Below are 22795 nucleotides of genomic sequence, written 5' to 3'. Positions count from 1 at the left end.
TTCCTGCTGGCTCCGTATTTGAGAGTGCAAAAATCAAGTTTACCCTTGCACAAATCTGCAGATCGCACCAGGTTAGGATGGGGCTGCTCATACTTTTGGAAAGAGGATTAGAGTTTAATGTTGGTCTGATAAAATAGGAAACTATCTAAAGTAACTGCAAAGCAAGTCAATAAGGAGACATAATTTTTCTTTTCTAAGCATATTACTTTAAGCAAAGTAGTCCAAACTCTGAAATGACTGACACTAAGAAGTCAATGTATTGGTAAATTAATATGAAAGTTGGCCACTATGGTAAAAATTTCTTCCATTGGTTCCAAAATAAGGAAGCTAGCGCATGCACCGAGAGAACAAAGCTCCTACACTTGTCAAAACTTGGGAGTTAGTATTTTCTGAAGTTTTAGAATAGGTGCTTTTAAATTAAGCCATCCAAATTTTCACATTAATTGCTTCCAAGTGATTTCATTAATTCTAGCTGTATCAGTTAATTGCTTCAATTTAACATGTAAAATTATTCCCAGCGAACGGCTCGTGGCCAGCAGAGGGCAGGAACCGATCACTTTGCCTTGGTGGCAGTTCCCACGGGGCTGATCTATCGGCACCTACCTCTAATTATTTCTCAGGTGACCTATTTCACCGGAATAACAATAGAAATTAGACGCTATTTTATATTTCATCATGACTAAGGCGTAATAGTAAGCCCAGTGCAATAGCATCTAGATCAACGTACGCCTTCCAGTTCAAGAGAAGCTCCCAGAGACCTTCCAGCCCACTCCTGGGCTTGCACGTTCAACCTGAGAAACCTAGTAAGGCTGATGGATAACTGAAATGTAATTAAGTCTACTGTTGTCTAGAAAGGTGAAGATGAACTCTGACTTTTTTACACAGATCTGCTCCTAAGGATTGTAGAGCAAGGTGCTTTCTGGTCAACACCAGAAGCTGAATTCATGTCCCACCCAGAGTCCCACCAGTGTGTGTTTCAGCTCTGGGATTAGCAGAGAAGTTCTTTGAAGTGATGGAGCAGGGAAAGGGGAGAAGGGAGGCTGGACGTAAGTTGTGTTATTTGGAAAAACTGCTCAGACAACACAGGTTTAGGATTCTAAATACATTCTTGAACTTTTATTCCTCCCAGCAGGTAAGCGGCTGATTAAAAACCTTAGTAGCAAAACCAGACCAAAAATATGTCTCACTTTCAGAAACAAACGTGCACTTGCATGTCAAATTTATGTGCAGAACTACAATTCACATTTCAACAGTGAATATGCAAATGACTAATAAGGAATTTGGGTTGGCAGTGCGAGCAAACTGCTGCATGTGTAACCATGGCAAATGCGCACCTACACACACGGTGTTTGTTGTATGCCGCTTGGAGCAAATGGACTAGGCCATGTAGAGAAAGTGAAATGCTGCTGCTGATTTTGAAACAGTGCAAACAGAAGAGAAAGTTCTTATTAAAAAATGGGACAGCTTAATGAAAGCTGTCTGGCACTTCCCCACCAAGGCGGCTTCAGCCATGTGCAGTATTAACCTTTCTGTACCTGGATTCCATTTTTGCAGGCTCAACGTACACACTGCTTTTGCTTCCACTAGAACTTAAGAATTCCACTAGGGAATTCTGGAGTGTTTGGGACACTTCATGAACTCAGCAAAACAAAAGCTGCTGTTTTCTAAGATTTGAAGCCAAAGTGTCAGCAAGGAGCAACAGCCAATTACAGAAACCCAACTGCAACTGGCTTTAGCCGAAGAAAAAAATACATTAAAACTACAATTTCAAAATGCAGTCCTGTAGTGTGTCATACAATCGCCCACTCTCCCAAACCATGCTATAATCACTTCTGTGGATTAGATACCTCAGTATAAAAAAAAAATAATAGAAATAATTAATTTCTTAAATGACAAACCCACCAGTTTTCAGAGGTGTTTCCTTGTATGTGCAACAGCTGCTTTTTGTCAAGGTATGCATCTTCCCTGGATTCATAATGTGCAAATCCCATAAATTACAGATTTATTCCAGTCTGCTTCCCTTACTAGTGCTGAAACAAATTCACAGTATAAACTGTCAAGACTCTCCATGCTGTGAATGAATATATATATATATATACGTGTATATAAAGTGCAATTCATTCTGTTTTGCAGAGTCATACAATGGCTCTGTACTTCAGCATACATGTATAGCAGATTTTGTAACAGGAAGAAGACCTCCCCTATTAAACAGTGTCATCGTTTCACGGCAGATGTTTCTGCTGCATGAAATTTGCTATGCTGTGCCATCTGAATGAAAGGCTCTTCATTCAGTCCAGTGTCTGACACTTAATGGGCTTCCATCACTGACCAGTAACATCAAGCACAGCCCGTCTGCGGTTTTATACCTAAACAGGTAGCGTAAGACATGTCTGAAATCAGAAAGTTCCTTCTTAGCTTTCCAGCTTTTGTGCAGTCAGACCCTTGATACTTTAAATCCTCTTTCTAATGCTCAAATGATAAACTCACTGCACTCCTGCCCTGGTCTACTATAGCAGCTCTTGCTCATCATCTTCAGAGCCCGAGGGTCCTTGCCGTACCTCTTCATACCATTTGTTTGTGAGGGTTTTCATCTGTATGCGCCCGTGATGCAAGTCCTAAGGCAAACAGAAACCAGAACAGTTCGTTACATAGCTACAACACTACTTGTTTGTTAGAGCAAAAGAGAAAGACCAGTTTAACATATTCCAAAAGAAATAATCCACTCCTGGTCTTTAAGCATGCAAAGCAACTCTGTTTCCTACCAGAAAATATTTATCAAGTGTTCAGTCAGTAATTTTTTTCCACGGATGATGTTTTTGATGACAGGTATTTTTACCTATTTTTTTATAGACAGTCCTGCTCTGTGGGTTTTAACAATCCTAATGCTGTCTGGATGGCCTGGCTTTGAATCTCACTTCTCTCTACACATTCCCAGAGACAGTGGGAAGCTTGTGACCTGCTTTGGCGATTCACATACTTATTTTTCTAGCCTTTGGTTGCAGTCTGGAAGGCAGCCTGTGCTTTTGGCTACCAACTACGAATCAGATGCTTACTCTGGTTTCTTGATTTCCTTTTGTTTTGCAAAGAATGCCTTTAGCTTTTGTGGGGAAACTGCAGAAAGCATTCTTTTGAAAAGAAAGGTACACAACAAGAGGAAAAATAGTATGTTTGAGCAGGCTAGGAAGATGGAATGTGCACACTTTACACAAAGTTATTACTCTACAGCAAAAATGCTTAATTCTGTGGCAAATTGGAAAACCAGTGAATTACATGGCTAACGAGTCTCAGGTTTCTGATGCGTGGGAGTGAAAATGGCATAGTATTTACACCTCCCGGAGCTACTCAGTGTTAAGTTACATGTTCAGTCAGGTGTCATTTTGCATTTACAGCTTCGAAGTCTTGAAGGCTGCAATGCTGGTGCATATATCCAAGATAAAATCTGCACTCTGCAGAAAAATTGCAGCTCCAGAATCCTCAGGACCACCTATAGTAAAAGGCAGGAACTTTGTGTAACAGCTCATTAAAAACCACATAAGCTGCAGCAGGTTTTTTTAGCAACAGTAGTAACTAGTGACTCCTGATACTCTTTGTGGTACTTTACAGGATTAAAGGCAAGTTCAATAAATCCATACACCTTTAAAAGTTTAATTGTGGTAGCTCTGAGAGATGCTCATTTAGTCCAACCTGCAATTTTACAGTGCAGCTTTTCATTACAGCTGCTCTACATATGCACAAATGATACATTAGATAACTCACTGTTCCTCACGTAGAAGTTGCATGGGTACACTATGAGCCTCGAATGGTGTGGAGTGAAATGACAACCAGGTCTACCACAGTTTCTTCAAGAAAACAAGAAAGACTTACTTCTTGTGTGAGTCTTCTGGTGAAGAAAGGATTTAAATACTTGGCATCAAACCACATAAACCCTTTGAGGTCCTGGCGTTTTATATACTGGGCTTCATACTCCTCCTCTGTGAGCTCTGATAAGTGTTCGGATTCTATGGTATTTCCCTAGAAAGACCACAAATATTGGAACAACATAAGAAATGTGGCAGTCATCCCTCCAGCTTATTTCAGCCCCCTTCTCTGTGTTCTCCCTTCTCATAACCAACTCCTATGCTGGAACAATATGGAAATTATCAGCCCAGCCTACCAGGGCTTATAGCTGTACGGATCAGTCTAGCTGTTGATACCCAGAGCCACTTAGCTTCCCTTTTCATGCTGAAAGGTAAAAGACCTCAAATGTTCCATATTTTGTATTGTTACTATTGCTGAGAGCATATTTCTAGTGTGCAGGCTTTCTCTTGTGAGCTGGACAAAGATTTTATTGAGCAAGCAACACTAATGTCATTGTCTCGCTGAAAACAAGCCCTGTATCGGAACACACCCTATCCCTGTGCTCCTATACACACCTCCCTACATGGACAGAGTAAGATAATTTTGAAGACTGCAAGCTTTTTGAAACCTCATGGCAGGAGGAGTTGTTCTTTAGATCCTACAGAACAATACCCTCCGTATATTGTTTGATGGTTTGTGGAAAAACAGACAAATGCTCTGGGATGACTTATGTACTCCAGCTTTTTGCACATGAGGTTTCAGACTGGCTGTTAAGTTTTCTTTAATACTCCTGCTTAGCCAGAAATTGCGTTAAAATAAAACCCAGGCAGAGGGGTGCTGTTGTTACCACCTTCTCATGGCCTTTGCTTTGACTCTTTCAAAATAATTCCCATCTGCCTTTTATGATTAATTCATGACTCACTGTACTAGCTACTTTCCCTCTGTATATGACTCAATCCTCTCTCATCTGCTTTATGCTTTTTCAGGGGTTACTTTAATCTGTATGGATCAATTTAAAATTAGATCATAATTATAATTAAGATAAAAAGTAAGTTAAGAAACTGTTTCTCCTCCCTTTGTCCAAATAGTTACTCTGTGCTAACACTAACCAAGCTCTGCCTTTGGGATATTTTAAAATTACATTGCTTGGCTTTTTCCACCGCTTTCATTTATCTTTTTTAGAAAATATAATGCACAAGTCTTGGGAAATGTAAAAAGCAAAAATAAAACCCACAAATCAGTGACCCACTGAATAAAAAACCCAAACCAACCATCTTCTCTGTCTTGCTAAGATTAATGTCCTTCTTGCTCCTCTTGCGTGCTTTGGAGTCCTCAATGTCAATCAGTCTGATGAGCGGCATGGTTCCTCCTCCCAGCAGCAAAATTGTGAACAGTACTATGATGATTGTTGTTGTCCCAATGAGCTGCCGCTTCTCTATCGGTTCCAAGCCCAAATGGAGGCTGAGGGCATAGGGAATTGCACCACGTAAGCCTGATCAAAGAGAACAGTAAATCAATGAAGACTGAATCAACAAGCACACTGGTCTACAGCACCCTGATAACTCAACAGGAATTCTCCATCTTTAAAAGATTTTTTACAATCCTGTATTGTGTCTGTTTGTTTATCATTTGTTGCCACCCTAAAATCAATCTGAGCTCTCTGGATACTGTTCAAACTGTGAAGTTGCTAGACCTAGGAAGAAAAGTAGATTCTCTGCAGAAAAGCTTTAGTGGGGATCACCACTGCATAGTCCTCTAGCATAAGCAGGAAAGAGAACACATACACTGCACTTGGGTTTCAGAACAGTGAAAATGTTGAGTTTTGTTCCACAGATGGAAACCCAGTTCTTCCTGGAGTAGCCCACACAATGTAAAAGGTAAAACATTTTTTCCATTTCTCTGCACTTTGAGCTTTAACTTACCACTAAACCACATGATAAACATCATTTTGGGGGTGATTTTATGATCACGGAAAAAGTTGAGTAGGTAGGAAAGTGGGAAAATATTCACTGCTCTACCAAACAGAACAAGTACCTGAAAAACAGAAATAAAAGCAAAAGACTGTTTGATGTGTTACATTCAAGCAGGCCCCGGCTGCACCTGGTTTGCACAGGGTAAGGTGAATATGCTCTTTTCACTCACAAGTCTTGCAAGCAGGCGTGCTGCTAAACTGACATAGAGAAATCCCTCAGCATAGGTCATTGTGGAATTCAACTTTTTAAACATTTTGTCTGATTAACTGAAACTCAACCAGACTTGTCACTGACAGAGACCAGACACCACTTTACTTTTAATAAATAAATGAAACCCAAGAGGCGTTCCAGGGAGACCAAGAATTACTTTGGGTAAAAGTTCTCCTCAGTTCAGCCCCTTTAATCATTCCCTTGGCACAGCAGCTAAAAGGCAGTAAGATATTTCTATTGTCTCCCCATGGACCAGTTCCTCAGAGAAAAAGGCCAGAAGCCAAACAAACAGCATGTAATCCAGTTCCTCAACACTTCCCGGGGTACGCTTAGAAAATATACCATGCACTGAAGTAACATTTTGAGGGGGGTGTGTGTGTGGAGGTACTATTGATTTAATGGCAGACAATTAACAAATACAGTGAAAACTTCAACTCAAATAACAAAGGTTTTCACAATGGCATTGCTTTTAAGCTCCACTACAAACAGACCTCGGTAAGGTAAATATCCTCAAATTAGTCAGCAGGATCCTTGAAGGGCTGTGCTGTTTTCCTTTATGAATCACCCCAAAATTACACAATTTGCATTATACCTGTGAGGGCAATGCAATATAAGGAAGCGTCACACCTTAGATATATATTAGATAAGGAAGCTGGGTGTAATGCAGTGAGAGCAGTTCCCCATGCTGCTACTACTATCTGTAAATTGTAGGTAACAATTCTCCCCTTGAACCATGGACTAAAATGTGCCAGTATACATTGCTGTACATGACTGGAAATGGATTCACATTTCCCTCTTTTGACTCTGCAAAACGGAACATACCCTTCATGTCTATGTTAGACAATTATAATAGCAATAGATGTAGGTAACCGCCATGTGAAACAGAAGTCAAAGTGCCACTACATAAAACTACGCTGAAATACAGAATGAAAGCAAAAGATTTAAGAATGGAGTCAAAGAATGAGTACACATTGAAGAAGGTTTGAGTAAGGTCTTCCTCTGAAGAAGGCGAGCACAGAGTGAAGAAGTGATACTAAATTGGATTGTGATACTAAATTGAAGGAGTGATGGAATTAATCGGTTTATCTAAACAAACTGCAATGATATACAAGAAATAAAGATTCAAGAGCAGTCTGTAGTCCTGGAGAGATGAAATGGAGCAGAGTTTGATACTCATTTGCATTGTAGTTTCTACAAACTGCCCCTTCGCGCTAAAGATACGTAAAAACTCAGGATTGTTTTCTGTAAAATAACTTCTAGAATAAAGTGGCCTGTATAATAACCTCTCAACACCTTTTGAGATTTCTTTTATTTTAATAAATCTAATAGGGTCAAAACAAGTCAGGTTGTTTTCCTTCTTTTTAATAATCTTACACAACAGAGCTCCAAAAAAACAGCAAACCAAAATTCGTTAAAGACGACTGATGCATTTGTACACCACAGTGCTGAGAACTAGATGAATAATTTCACGCTAGCTATTAGTGATAGTTAACTTTGTGCAATATATAAAAACATAGAAGTATTTTCATAAAACCAACAAAACATAACAACTATTCTAAAATGTTTTAACTGTAAGGTGTTTCCACCCTCCCGAATACCAAGGTATCTAAAGAAGTATGAAAGTAAATACCTACTATGCACCAGATGACAAAGGACATTTCAAACTTGTGAGGAAAACTAAAAATTGACAGGCCAAGAAATGCAAAAACACACGTTTCTGAAAAAGAGAAATCACATGTTAAATAAGTAATGATATAAAATATTTTTTACTTTTATTATAAGTCACTACATAGGGTACATAAAATACTATTTCCTGAGTTTTGAATGCACAAAGGGCATTAAGCAAAAGGCCAGATTCTTCCACTCCTGCTGTCAGTGGACAGCACCTTAGTCTACGTGTGCAGGCTTTTTTTAGCTGTAAATTACTAATGAGTATGAAACAAAGCTAGCAAAACCTTGTTCTAAAGACCGAGGAATTTTTTACTTGAGGAATATAGGACAAACTGCAGAACACAAGCTACATGAGCAACTCCTAATGACTTCTGTAGCTTTGAATCAGATTCTATACAAAACTGAAATGTCAAGGCACAATCTCATATATTGCAAATTGAACACTACTACGAAATATTAAATGCCTTACATTCTTATAAATGGCAGCAGTTCATTACTTGATTTGTAATAAAATACTGTACTGTATGATCTAACAACCCTAGAAGCGATGTTTGCAAATCTGAAATAGTACCACCACTGCACAGTGACTACAGTAATCCAGACATTTTATTTCCACAGCACCAATCCATTACACCATCAGAGAACTGCAGAGTCAAGATGTTTCGTCAGTTCACTGCTGCCCTAGCAAGGTAGGTTCCTTATCATAAAGGCAGTTAAAAAAAGGACAGTTTTGGACAGACAGTAGCAATACCTGAGTTACTGCAGCATAAGACATTGGTCGTGCTTTGGGTACTGGCCACTTACATTTGCATGTTCACAACCTGCTGCAGACGTGTTTTACAGTCTTTTGAATGAATACGTGCTTTTTTAGCATTTGTAATAGATTAAGACCAAACCTGATGAGCTACTGGTGCTCAGGTAATGAGTGGTTTAGTTTGCAGCAAGGCCGCTCCCTGACCATGTTCCAAATGCATATTCCTGCAAACAATACAGAACGCATTCATGCCATCCCCTAAAACCCAGGGCTATATTAGTAATACAGAAGCATGCCACTTCTTTGAAAGTTTGCTTGTAAAAAGAAACAGAAAGACTATGGGATTCTAAGATGCTTGTATCCCTACTTCCAAAACTAACTTCTCCATTTGTGAAGCTATCGTTTTTGCAAGTATCTTCTTATATCCAAAACTGCTTTTAAAAATACCGCTAAAAATCCATCTCCTAAAACTAAAAATTGACCAGAGGAATACAGGAGTCAGAGATCTCATTTGGTTATCAGTCTTGTGGCAAATCCTAGCAGGAGCCTGCAGGATGGGAGAGATTTACTGGATGTTTTATCCAGTATGGCAGGAAAGGTGACTTTTGACTGCCTTCCAGCCTCCACTACTAGGAATTCTTCTCTTGAAGACATGTACTACTGACATAAGCATGGCCTAAAGAAAATTCACACCTCTGCTGCTGCCATCAGAATCATCATTTCAGGCAAATATATGTTTAAACTATTAATATTAGATATTAATATATATTAATATAACCATTAATCTTGGATATGAATAGCAGGTAGAACCTACCACACATGAAAGCAACAGTTCTCAGTGTCTGCTGCATTAAAATCTGTGTCACTGGGGACAAGTTATGGTGTGTGTAGTGAGACATCACGATGCCAGAGAAGAGGATTGCCATGATACCTGGAGATAAAAATGTGACAGTCAACAGAAGACGAATAGCTTGCACTGCAAATATTTGTGTTCATCACCCCTACTAACTCAAAAGCTTACGAAGAAATAAGTGAGCCACTCCGGTATGGTGCACCACATCCACCAATACCATAAAAAGCTAAGAATGAGCAGCACATACAGGTGTACCCCCAATTTTCCATCAATCTGAGAATGAGAAAAGCTATTGACACTTGAGAATTCAGGGCAAAAATTACCTTCATAGGGATCATAGAATCCCAACTGTAAGGAAGGTACAGCCTGATACCTAAGGCCCACAAGGAACGCTACTGTGCAGAATGTCCCTTATCTCCAGCAGAAAGCGTCACTAAAGCATCTGCTGTAAGTTACTACAGAGATGTATCTTGGCTATCCACTATGGGAAAATGCACCAAATTTGCCATTTATAGAGTTCTGTCCCCCTACTGACATGCACAGCTTGGACAGAGGTACAGCAACAGATATCACAGGCCAGAACAGCTACCTCAGATTTCACTGTATTTTGATTTGTGTTAGGGATTTTTCCCATCTACCTTGCTTGCCAGCTCTTGGTTATTTATGGGAAGAATCTGAACTTCACTCTATCTTGCTAACTGCTCAAGACATATCACAGGTGCTGTCAGCTGTTCACTGTTCAGAGGGAGCTGGATATCTTTAAGCATTTCCACGGCTGCTGCATAGACTTACACCTGCAAAGGATGTCATCTGAGATGATGGTTAGGGTTGTGGAAAAATTTAGCAGTCCACTTGAAGAACAACTTCCCTGTGAGGAAATGACTGACCAAAATTGACAGCATAACCCAGACGAAATCAATTGCAATGCAAAACTCGAGAGGACAGGATGACATGTGGGATTATGTCCTCTTTGCCCCAAACAAGCAAGGTTCAAAAGACTAGAAGTATTTGGCTGGAGCTACGTGCCTGGGAGTGGCCCTGAACGCAACTGGAAGGATTAAAATACCTGAGAATACAAGAATCCTTTGTCTGAAACACACAGGTGACCTAAGGTCATTCAAAGTTTGTATTTCTTGAGAAGTCATTCTTGAGGGCATGTCAGCAAATTAAAGAGGTTGTCTTTACAAATAAAATTACAAAGAACCTCTATCATCCTGACAGTAACTAACTAAGAATCTTACTGTAAATTCTTTTTCATTGTATACCAACATACAGATATGTTGGTTATATAATGCAATGACACTGTAATTCTGTAGTATTTTATTATAATTTTATATTAATAAGCAATATAAATTAGAAATAGAAAAGGCCACATTTTGAAACCCTCCAGAATAATCTTCTCACAAGGAAAAACTTGTTTTTACAGCAATACAGATATTTTAACATATCAAACTACTTGCTCAGGTTTCCTATACTATCATTTCCCTACATATGTATTGACCTATACACACATATGGAGTAGTTCTGGATGCAAGTGGGCAGAATGGAATGTTTGCATTAGGATTACGCACCTTCGTTGTGTAACTACCATGATTACAGGTCATATCTTCATACATATTAAAAAAATACAACTCCACTGACAGTGAAGGTATGCTGATATACACTGCTACATTTCCATTTCAAAACAGTCATATCAGCTCACATTTACTTCTTCAGAAAGTCTGACTTCAAACTTGCAGCTCATTTACAAGAAATCTAGTCCTGCTGCTACTCCTCACAAACTTGTAACATTCTTACACAGTTCAAGTTCTAGAGCAAATATATCTTTTAATGCACTTAAAATTAGAAAAAAGGGAAAAAAGGAAAATCAAGAGCCAAGCAGAGGCTCTAGCTATTTGGATTATAGTAACTCTTACATCCTTTCCTACTTTTCTTTGAGAAATGAGATGGGAAGCTGATTGCCTTTAAAAACCACTTAAATCAGCAAAGATCAGAGACATTGGGCATCCAGCAGAACTGGACCCTGTCTTCATACTTGGTTCCACAGAATGATGGAAGAAGTTCAACTGTAAGCCTCTTCTTGTGGCCTTTAGCAAAACTTCCACCAAGTATTCAGAGATACATATGACACCCAGTGGTCTCAGTTGACTTCCCCAATGGCACTGAAGGACAGGCAGAAATACGGCTACAAGCGTAGTGGGCTGGATATGATCCAAGTCAGCTCAGATGTGGCTCAGATCTACAGCATGCAGCTGAAATTTTAATTCTCTGTTAGGCAGAGGTAACCAAGGAGAATACTAGTCTTTATGTTCATTAACTAATGCTTATAAAACTGCAATTACCTTTCCTATACTTTTATAACATGAAGTAGAGAATAAGTGTTTATTTAAAGTATGTCAAAGTTAAAAGTAAAAGCATAGGTTAAATGAGAAAACGTGTGATAAACCAGGGGCCCTCTTAGACGCAAATAATATCTAGTCCTTAAATGTACCAAAGAAACCAGCACCCACTCATTTTGCTACTCACCTGAGAGTGAGATACCTTCTGCAAGTCCATATGGAAGGTAAGCGAAAATAATCATCATCCCAAACTCTAGGGAGGGTGTCTTCCTTAAATCAATATGCTTTAGCACGTACACATGAAAACGTTATGGAAAAAGTAAAAAAAAAACCATTTCAAAGACAAGTTTAAATCTGTGCTATTCCATTACAAAACCAGGATTACGCTTAATGTACTGCATCTACTGAATAGCTACTAAAGCCTGCACATTGGCCTTTGACTCAAGTATGGAAAGATGAATAATTTCTTACGAGGACTGTTTCTTATAGAATCTACTGCTGGTAGAAATTTAACAGAAAGGACAGACCTAAAGACAGAAAAGATCTGCTACTGATGTACCCATACAACACTGACAGCAACACACCAAACTGTTCGGAGCTAGAAGGGCCATTTCCCTACACATTCAGTCTTTGAAATATCTGCCTCAAAACTATTGCAGAAAATCCACAGAGAATCATTAAATAGTAAAGGAGCACTATGAAACAGCAAATGTAAGAGTAAAATAGCTCTCATTTATGTTTTAACAAAAATAATGTCCTTTTGATACTCATAATATTTAAAACTTACTTTACGTTTGTAGTCATAAATGTGGACTCTTGTCAAGGGGCCACAAGTTCTGCTTTGCATCTCATGCATGGTTCTGCAGCACAGTGGCCAAGTACAAGTACATTTTGCGTCAGACATCATTATTTGTCACACTAAGCATGCATGCAATCTCCTCTGCTCAGTCACTAGACTTCTAGCTACTTTCAAATGGATGTGACGGATTTGCAGTAATATTAACAGCGAGGAATATTCCTTCAATCACATCCTTGCCTTAACGCTTAAGATACTCCACCTACCATCTTTGTTAAAATTCACATGCCTGTGACATGGAAGTTCACATTCCTCCTGGGTCATGAACAAGCAACAACCTTCAACGATATTTATTTGATAGCAACTGGTAAAAGATGTCCTTTGCCACACTGAAATTTTGCGTGCTTAGGGTAAATCCAATAATTTGAGGCACAAGTAACTGCAATAGGGCAAACAAGCTGCTTTTCTCTTTGTCTTAATATAATTTAGATACCAGTGAAAGAAGTGTTGAACATCTGTCTCCCAGTTTTGTTCGGATCCATGGAATAATTTAAAAGTTCATGGAATCAGGCTAATGAACTAAGACACGGAAGTGTGTCTACATTTAATGAAACACTCTGTTCCTGTTATTTACAAACAAAGTGCTTCACAGTATGTCCCAAATGACATCAATAACTGTTGTACAAACCTAGCACAAAGACAGTATTAATATAAAACAAGCTCTGAAAAGTAACAAAGGTGTCTGACTTACAGCAAACGTCCCTCCTTATCTCAACAGAGAAGCCGCTGGGTTGTTTAGCAACCAATTCATGGTAGTAAAAGAGGCAAAATATAACTCAGAGTAAATCCAAATGGAACAGTATCTATTCAGCTGCCTGAATATGATACATAGGGACAAATGAGCTGGTCTGACTCAAAAGCCCTCAGGAAAAAGTTCTTTTTTTCCTTTTTAATTAACTGTTTTATGCATGTAAAAAAGGAGCCATATGCTTGTAAAAATGGATCAGTATTGAAATGGAGTAAGATATTTTGAATTCACAAAACAATTAGCATATTTTATAACACTCCAATGCACATAATATACACTACTATACAGCATTTCCGACATTAATTATGTTCATAAAAAATTTATGCAACTTTTTAATACACATGCATGCACACTAATATAAAACCAAAATGAGCATGAGGAAATCTGCAGCCAACAAAATAACATCTAATAAGAAATAAGCCCTAAGAAATGTTGGAGAAGATGGGAAACTAAAATACTATTCAAATGCTGAATTTCACCAATTTATACATGTGTATCACCAAAATTAAAAAAGGATATTAATGCAGAAATAAGACCAGTAAGTGTGCCCAGTGCTGCAGAGCCAAAGAACATCTTGAGGAAGTATCCCAGTGCCTGTAGAAAGGTTTGCCATCCACTGACATCTGACATATTTTCTCTTGTCAAACCTTCTGCTGTGCTAGATACAATTAACGAATAAATAAAAAGAAACGGTTACAAATTCTAAGACTGGATCCCAAAATTCCAAACGTCTTTTGAGAACAACAAAAAAAAAGACTTCCGTTTCTTTGTGGCTACCATTCTTAAAAGGCTTTTACTGTGATACACATAACAAGAGGAATGTCAAAACACATTAAATCAAATCTTAGCATAATCCCCAAAGGGAAACCTAATTCTGCTAAAAATCTGAAAATCCAGCATTGCTCTGCTGAAGAATCCCCAGAATGGCGTAAATAGGCTATGGTAATGCCCAGTATTACAAAACAATTTTCAGACTCTGAAAAGGAAAACACATTTTGCAGTGGTAAAAACTCAGGGCATGAAAAAGAAAAGAGGTGGATCATGTGATCTTCAGAGAAGAACAAATGAACAGGAAGACCTCTCATCAAATATTTAGGTGTGGATGAGAGGCAAGAAGGTCACTGAAGAAGAACGAAGAAGCTCTCAGGAGGAAAGGGGAGAACTCTCTTTGAATTTCAGCAATGTATTTCATAAAAATTCCATGCAAAGATGACATGGATTCCAACTACTGTTCCTTTTGACTCCTGTTAGCCTTCATGGTCTTCCATAAAAGAACCACAACTGTATTAAAAGCAGTTAGTTCACTGAAAAATGACTAACTTCATTACCTTCTTCGTGTATCTACTTCTATACATTCATAGTCATATCTACTGACCTTAGCAATAACATGAAGATAGACTTTTTATTTTTTTATACTCTTTCAATCCCAAAGAATTATCATGGACAAAGCATAAGTATATGGATGTTTTTCTTCCATATAGTCCCAACATATACATAAACCTATTGCATGGATGTTGAGGTATCATTGCCCTCCCCCCAGCTGAAGGTGACTCTTGGGTACAAGCCAATACCGGAGACACAGCTGTGTATTTGGCAAGCTAAATATTTTTGTGCAAGCCTGAAAGGACACAGGTTGGGTTTCTGTTGACAGGACCCTCAGGTGGAAGAGAGCTGGTCAATGTATGGACTTAGAAAACAATCAGTTATCTGGGGTCAATGAGATAAGACATTCAGGTAGTGGTAATAAGACATCCATTAACTGTCTTCTGCCTGCACAGTTTATGTTATGGACTGCTTTTAACAAAGAAAAATCATACACAATTCAGCTTTACACCAGAAACACATGATTTGCTCCAAATGGAGATGGAAGAATTACTGTATATTTGAACAATTAATTAACAGAACATAGCATGGTTGCTGTTTCCATAAACACGTGTAGTTCCAACGCACTTACTTCGTCAAGACAATAGAGACCGCATCATTGAGAATGCTTTCTCCAAAAACCAGCATGTTAAGTACAGGATCCACATTGAGGGCATTGAAAATGGCAATAGTAGCCACAGGGTCAACTGCAGATATTAAAGAGCCAAATGCAAAACTGGGAAAACACAAAAAAACCCAGAAAGCTAGATTAAAGAAAGCTGTGTACCTAGTAAACTTACGTGAACAACTAGTAACAAAGACATTATGTGTTAACAGTTTCTACACAGTGAAAAGTAGTCTTCCCATTCATAAGAACCTGAAGGGACAAAAGGGAAGTTTTTGTTTTTCATTTTCTGATATACCAAAGAGAAAAGTTGTTATCCAGCTGGAGGAGATGTTGGAGAAATAGCTATCAATGTCTTGCTCCAACTAAATAAAAAAATCAGAGGAATGGGAAACGAAAACAACTTTACAGACGCAGCCCAAACCACGTACCATACATGTATAGTGTTACCTGTTCAGGAGTACTAGTCAGGAAGATTTAAAGGGAATTGCTAAAACTCCTTTACTTTGGAATCCAAAAATAGACAATACAGAGGCAATGTGACTGCTCAGCTGTGGCTATGTAAAGTTGAACACTGGAACCAAGTAAGGAAGATTTTTGCTGTTCATGCATATTTTACTTGTTATTTTCTTGCTTGCCACCCAATTTATTTGGTAATCCATTTATTTATGGTTTTTAACAGAAAACTGTTGTATTTGCTATACAATAAACAAACAAACGAAAATCCCAACTAAATGAGGCACAAACAGGTAGGGTGCTGTACTCCTAAAAACTGATTAGATCCTCTGCCAAGTTCTTAAAAAATCTTCATTACTGACACTGAAAAACTCATTCTGTCTTCTAAGAGAAGATTTGGACAAGGAACTTATGCCCCTATCATATATATTAGTAATAGCAACCAAAGTTTGTACATTTTAACTTAATTTAAAAGTTGGTTAAAAAACCCAGCTAGAAAAATCACTAAGCGCAGACTACTATTTGGAAACAAGGGTGTAATAAATAGGGTTTAGAAGTGTTTGATCTGTTTATTACTGTCATACACCATGTTGAATCTAAGTAATGTAAACAATAAGCAGAAGAGCTGGCCAACTACAGTGCATTTCCCATAGACAGTTACCTTGAATAATGCTTCATTTCATTCATATACACCGTTTTCCCAAGAGCTTACCTGTCTGTCATGTTGAGTTTATAAATTACATCAGCCTGAAAAAATAAGTAAAACATTACAACAAATCACAACCCACTGTGGTTTTCTGCTGTTTCAAAAAATGAAACTATTCATCAAATCCTAAGTTTGCTATCACGAAAAAAAATCACAGTAGTGATGTTAGCCAGTCTAACACTACCCTTCAACAGTGATCTACTCCTACAGTTCTGGTCACCCAAAATCAGGGAAGACCAGATGAAACTGGAAAAGATACAGGTGAGCAGAGTAACTAAGGTATTCAAAGGAATGAAAATCTGAGAGGCAAAGAGGAAAGTATGGATTGTTTGGCCTACCAGAATGAAGTCTGAGAGAAAATGTAATTATCTATGTCTGTAACTAATCAACCAAAGAAGAGAAGCAAAAAAAAAAAAAATATTGAGAGAAGAACAAGTAAGTTTAATACTGGAAATTAGAAGGCTCTAGAGAATACAGGTTTTGGAACAGCCTTCTGATAGGAAGATTGAGTAAGTTAAAAAAGTAAAACTCAAGTCTTAATTGCTTTTAACGTGGAGCATGCTGTATCTATGGAAGGGATTATACAGCATTGCCTCTGTGACAGCAGAGAACTGGACTTTGTGACCCAGGAATTCACTTTCACTATGTTTGCCTGCTCTTGAAAGATGGACTTTCAAAGAGTAAGCAAATAAACTTAAGTGCTTCAAAACTGTTATTCTTACCTGGCCCAGGAAATAAATTCCTCCACCTACAATGAAAGCTGATATTGCAGTGCCAAACACAGAAAACAGAGTGATGGAACCAATGTTCTGGAAAAAATTACCCTGGAACACAATAATAGAGTAAGTAAATTAACGAAAATTATCTGAGGGAAAACTCATGTTTGGGTCTGCATATAAATTAGATTGTGATTCACAACTGGGTTTCCAATAATAAAGCTTTATTACTTTGGTGCCAGGTACCCCAGGACATCCACCCACCCCATTTGCCTGCTCTCCTGAGGGTAACAGCAAATCCCTCTGATACCCAGGACAGGCTGTCAGTCTGGTACACCGACAACAAACCAATGCTCACACCAACAGCAAGATATTCACAGCACTTTGACATATTCCCCACCTGACAGAACTGTAAATTAAGCCATCTATTGAAGACAGGGCATGTGAAAAGGCTTGTAAACTTCCCAGCTGCTAGCCCATCTCTTAGGTTGTGATTCTGTATGAAAAAATCTTCTGTGTTGGTACCAATTCATGATAATGCTGTCACCCACTGCTCACTCCCTTTCTGCAGCACAGCTCAAGCTGAAAGGCAGCACACAGGGAGGACAGACCCGCTTCAGCCAGGACCAGCGCTGTGAGAAATGCCGACGGAAACACAGGCTCTCGGGCAAACAGTGAAAACCCTTGTAAACATTTACCTCCTCTTTAGCTATGGAGTGGCCCCACCTTTCCCACTTCTGATCCTACTCCTTCCCATTTTGCCTCCTCCACATCAGCCCTCGTACAGCTCTGATGAGGTAAGAAACCTCTCCAACCAAGGGAAACAAGCTCTATGTAGTACCTAACACCTTGCCAACATTCAGTTAACAGGAATAAGCTACCTTCCCTGCATTCTGGGTTGAAAAGGCTTAATCATTAGGGAATTGAGGATGCAAAATTTAACATGATGGAATTTTTTGCAATTATTCTAAACTTCATGAAGATTAATTACAAGCAGAATGTGTTCCAAACAAAACCTCAACATGTAAAATGACTGTCTGGCAGGGGCTAACTAACCTTGTGCAATGAATATCCAGATTCAAATATAATAGGTGGAAGCAAAAGCAGAAAAAACATATTTGGACGAAACATTTCTTCTTCCTGCAAAACAAAAATGAAGTATAATTTCAAGGATATCATAATTATTGAAATAACACCTAATCTCTCAGAAGGGAAATTATTTAAAACAAACAAACAAAAATGTTGGAAAATGGAAAGGGCATTAACCTTTCTCCCTTCTTATCACAAAATAAAAGACTGAACAACAGAAAGCTACTCTCCAGGGCTGATATTTCTATTGGAGTTTTTTTATCCAATAATGGAAATCTAGGCATTACTAATTTTAAATTACTGTATCCAAGTAAACTGCACAAAAAAGGGATTGTTTATAGCAAAGGAAAAGACTTTCTGTTTCCACAGAAAAGTATTCCCATTCTATCTCATGGTCTCAAAATCTGTAAGGACTGTCAAGACAGTGGCCTCCCAGTCACTGGTTTGAATATAATCTAGATTAGCTATGACCAAGTACAGTTTCACTAGAAAATTTATCACCCAACAGGCAGAAAACAGATCACGTTAGTACACTTGCAAGTGAACAGGCTCAAGATATACGTTGCTGTTAAGAGTCTGAGGATCGATTCTTCTTGGCAAATGTCATTTATGCCTGTAATTTAATGTTCTGATGTTCCTTTTTACCATCAGAGTGATATAAATGAAGCCTACCATGAAGTAAGATGTTATTTTTTGGTGACCATACTCTTTGACACCTATCTCATCAACTCACTAACACCGCTTTATGGAGTTGTGCCCCCAAACTGGCACTGGCACCTTGTTTTTTCTGCTGGCAGATTAAGCACAGAAGGCAAACCTGGCTGAATGCGCCTCTCGTGCTCTACCCACCAGGCTGCCTCCTGGTCACCAGAGGTCTGAATACAGCAGAACTTGTCACCTTTGTAAGCAGTGATTAATTTGTATAAATCCAGGTTAAACTGCCAATTGACTGTTCTGTTAAAACATCAGCTTTCAAAAAAAAGTACTCATCTCTTTAAAGTCTCGTTCCTGTCTGTACCAGCAATAATCATCTTAAAGGATTTGGGGGACTTAGAAAATAAAACTCATCCTTTATACTGAAATGCTTTAGTCCATTATTCTGCATGCACAATTCCATGTGTCGATGGCTAACACTACCTAGTTTCTGTCAACACAGTAACTGCGCTAGAACAAAAAACCCACATACCTGATTAATTACACTGTTTAAAAGCCCCTGAAAGCAAAGCTGGACAAGGAGGGGAGAAATAATGAAAAGGAAGGACTGCATTTGTGCTGCATTGAAGCAGAGACCAGGAAAGTAAAACATGAAGACTGTAATTATCAGCCATGCTAGCCAGCAAGAAACACCAGCAAGTACAAGGTCCGCCGAAGACTTAATAAGGCACAATTGCAAGAAATTACATTACAAAGTTCTTAGGGCAGGGATATCATCCAAGATTTGCTTTGTACACGTACATAGCCTGCAGTTAAATATTATAATTTTTTCCATATCAGATAAAAAAAGCTCCAGTAAATTTATAATATTTAAAACCATTTTATAAAGCACATAATAATTATTGATGAAAACATTTAATATCTGAAGTTATGACAGCCTATGTTAAGACCTAAGCTTTAACACAGTGAAAGTAACTTAAATAAGCAAATAATAATGTGATATCTGCAACCCTTTACCTTAGCTGATAACACGAGCAACTGGACACAGCATCTGCAGTGCCTTCCAACATTTGACCAATGCATACCAGAAATATAATTCACTAGCTATGATCAATATTTCCTGTGTTTATAGGATCAGTGCTCAAATCAGAACATACTTCAAGATTCCTTTTTTCTTCCTACAGAGGCAATCTTCTTCAAAGTATTTTATTTAACCAATAAGAAGCTATTTTAAAATGCTGATTTTGTAGTTGTTTAACTGACTTTCAATTGTAAGTCAAATCCAGTTGAAACAAAACAGGAATGAAAAAACACTAACCAGTGCATCATCCACTGTTTCTAATAAATAAATACGTAGAAATTAGGTATTACAACATAACTCTTGAACTATGTAATTGCTTACATAAATGTACACAGAATTAGTGAAGTTAGTTGACAAAGAGTATAATACGTAATTAAAAAGCTACATCTGATTTAAAATCTATGCATTTTAATGCATTTCAACTAAGGAAAAAAAAAATCTTCCTTTAGGGAAATAACTGCCAAGAACTATAAAGCTGCAAGCTAGGATGAGAATTCACTACTAAGCCAAGTTTTGAATATCTTTGTGGATAAAGATTCCCACAATCTCTCTGGTCACATGTTCCTATGTTTGGTTGCCAGCACTGTTAACATTTTCTTCCTAACGTCTAAATCCATAAAGTACCAGGCACCAGCCTCCTGCACAGAAGCTTTGCTTGCGTTTTCTGCTGGAAATACAGCTCAAATCATGTTTCCATTGTCTTAATCAGCATGAATCATGCTGCTGCTTCAGGCATGCTGGTTTCAGCAGTCTTTCCAAAAGAAGCAAAAGAAGCACCCAGGAAACATGCCATGCTGAACGGATTGCTTTGAGAACTGTCTGTTCTTAGCACCACAATTTGTTCGTTTTAAGTATAAGTAAATAAAACAAGTAAATAACATGAATTTTAGCATAGCTATTCTGAAGAAGTGCTCCTTTTTACCTCTGTGAAATCCATGTCAACATCTTCAGGTAAAACATCTGACTTTACAACCTATCAAAACACACTGTTTTCTATGAAAACACCTACAAAATCAAGGCTAAAAGGAGGAAGAGGACAAAATACCATCAAAAAGTATCCAAGACAAATAACTGAACTGCTGTATTTTTTACTCTAATTGATCCCAAAGATGCTCAGTACCTTCTACCATGTATCTAACAGGAACAGATTTGGTACCGTGAAAAGGATTACTGGGGAAAAAAAAAATACTCTGCAGAAAATGTTTAGCAGGATCAGGACCTCAAATTGGTTGTATTATTATCTTTAAAAACCTGAATTCTGGCATCAAGTATAATGTACCTGATTTTTGGAAATTACATCTAAAGAAACCAATATTTCAGCCTTATTTTAAACATTTAAGGATTTTTCTACAATTAAAAATTCATTGCTTCAAATATACCTTCCAGTTGGCCAGCTTTTGAGCCTCTATGATTTTTATAAAAGCTCCCATAAGGATACCTAGGAGAGAACGAGATAACATTCTGAAATATTCACAAAACACATCACTGTTTCCATTAACTGTTTATCAACTCTTAGTCAAAATAGTTTTAAAAGTGAAAACAAAGCAAAACATAAAGCAGCAAGTCTTTCATTCCTATCACAATTCACAAAAACACAAACTGCTTTTTGGGTCAGATGTATGCCATTTTCCAGTACGTTACATAATTACATAGCTTCCCTACACAACAGATTGTCACTTGGGATATTCAAATCCTGAACACACATATTCAGAGTGCTGTGTTCATTGGTTCATAAAGGTAACAGGTTTACTCAAAAACGTTTCTCATCTAAGCTGCATATTATTAAAATTTCACATTTCATGCTAAAGAATCAGGAAGTTATGAGTTAGATATCTGTGTCATAGCACAAAACCTTCATGTCACTTCGTTATGAGTTAGATATCTGTGTCATAGCACAAAACCTTCATGTCACTTCGTTATGAGTTAGATATCTGTGTCATAGCACAAAACCTTCATGTCACTTCAATGGTATTTGCAGTGCTAACACAGATGAAGTGAAATCGGTCTCCTCCACAGAAGTGAATTCTGTCTCAATGAAATCATAGTGCTTACTGGCAATGAAGTAGGCAACAAATTCTCATCAGGGTGGAGACACTGTCAGAACTATTTCCCAAATGAATTACACACATTTTAAGTCATGTAGAAATACTAATTTGAGTATAGAAGAATTTATCAAGGGTGCTGCAAACTCAATAGTTAAAGGTTATCAGGTTCTTTCCTCCTGTACATATTCAAACAGATAAAGTCATCAAGAAGTTATGAGAAATGTTATTTAGTCAAAGTTCAGATCTGTGTTTCTGCACAGTTGTGTTTTATTATTTACATAATGGAGACTTCATAGTCAAACACTGGGATGTAGACACGAAATACACTGAATGAGAGGTAAAATGTGGCTAAGAAGCTTAAAGTATGCTTTCCTTTAAGTCATGCGTTTTCATTCTCTCATGATGTAGCTATCAAAAGAGTATTACAAACAGCATCACATGGATTACTCCTGATGGATGTGTCATACACACAAAGCCACATAAAAAATATGTGAGAGCACTGGTTCCAGAAGACAGAAATAATTGTTTCATGAAATGGTTTATATAGAAAGGAAGAGCAAAACATTAGTGAGGGAACATCAAAGGTCTGCTGTTCTTTGAAGGAGGGCAGAATGCAGATACAAGCCACTCATATGCCATATGAACACTGGTCTCAGCACTAACAGGCAGGCTTTCCATGCTGGGATGGAAGCTGTGTCAGAAGCTGAGAACTACAACATTTCTATTTCTGCAGAGGAGCAACACTGTCTTCAACTGGTACAGGCAGTACTTGTATCATTTAACAAGAAGTTTATGTGGGGAAACAACAAACCACAACAAC

The 22795-nt window shown here is 38.0% G+C and overlaps 1 protein-coding gene across 1 annotated transcript in view; it reads right to left on the bottom strand.

Moving 5' to 3' along the window:
* Window positions 1–1163: 1163 nt before the first annotated feature.
* The window catches only part of SLC9A8 (solute carrier family 9 member A8), a 30867-nt gene continuing 9235 nt past the window's right edge, over window positions 1164–22795 (bottom strand). Inside the window, exons 4-16 of the mRNA XM_056354212.1 lie at window positions 21310–21368; window positions 18163–18246; window positions 17113–17214; window positions 16397–16431; window positions 15196–15339; window positions 13761–13899; window positions 11825–11930; window positions 9260–9376; window positions 7655–7737; window positions 5760–5871; window positions 5109–5329; window positions 3865–4011; window positions 1164–2615 (exon numbers count right to left, since the gene is read on the bottom strand). Of these exons, the coding sequence (XP_056210187.1) occupies window positions 2508–2615; window positions 3865–4011; window positions 5109–5329; window positions 5760–5871; window positions 7655–7737; window positions 9260–9376; window positions 11825–11930; window positions 13761–13899; window positions 15196–15339; window positions 16397–16431; window positions 17113–17214; window positions 18163–18246; window positions 21310–21368 (1457 nt within the window). The 3' untranslated portion in view covers window positions 1164–2507. The remainder of the gene's footprint in view (window positions 2616–3864; window positions 4012–5108; window positions 5330–5759; window positions 5872–7654; window positions 7738–9259; window positions 9377–11824; window positions 11931–13760; window positions 13900–15195; window positions 15340–16396; window positions 16432–17112; window positions 17215–18162; window positions 18247–21309; window positions 21369–22795) is intronic.

This window comes from Falco biarmicus, chromosome 10 (assembly GCF_023638135.1).
Source record: "Falco biarmicus isolate bFalBia1 chromosome 10, bFalBia1.pri, whole genome shotgun sequence".
Taxonomy (NCBI): Eukaryota; Metazoa; Chordata; class Aves; order Falconiformes; family Falconidae; genus Falco; species Falco biarmicus.
Note: the sequence above shows the minus strand (reverse complement) of the source record. Positions and strands in the feature narration are given on the sequence as shown.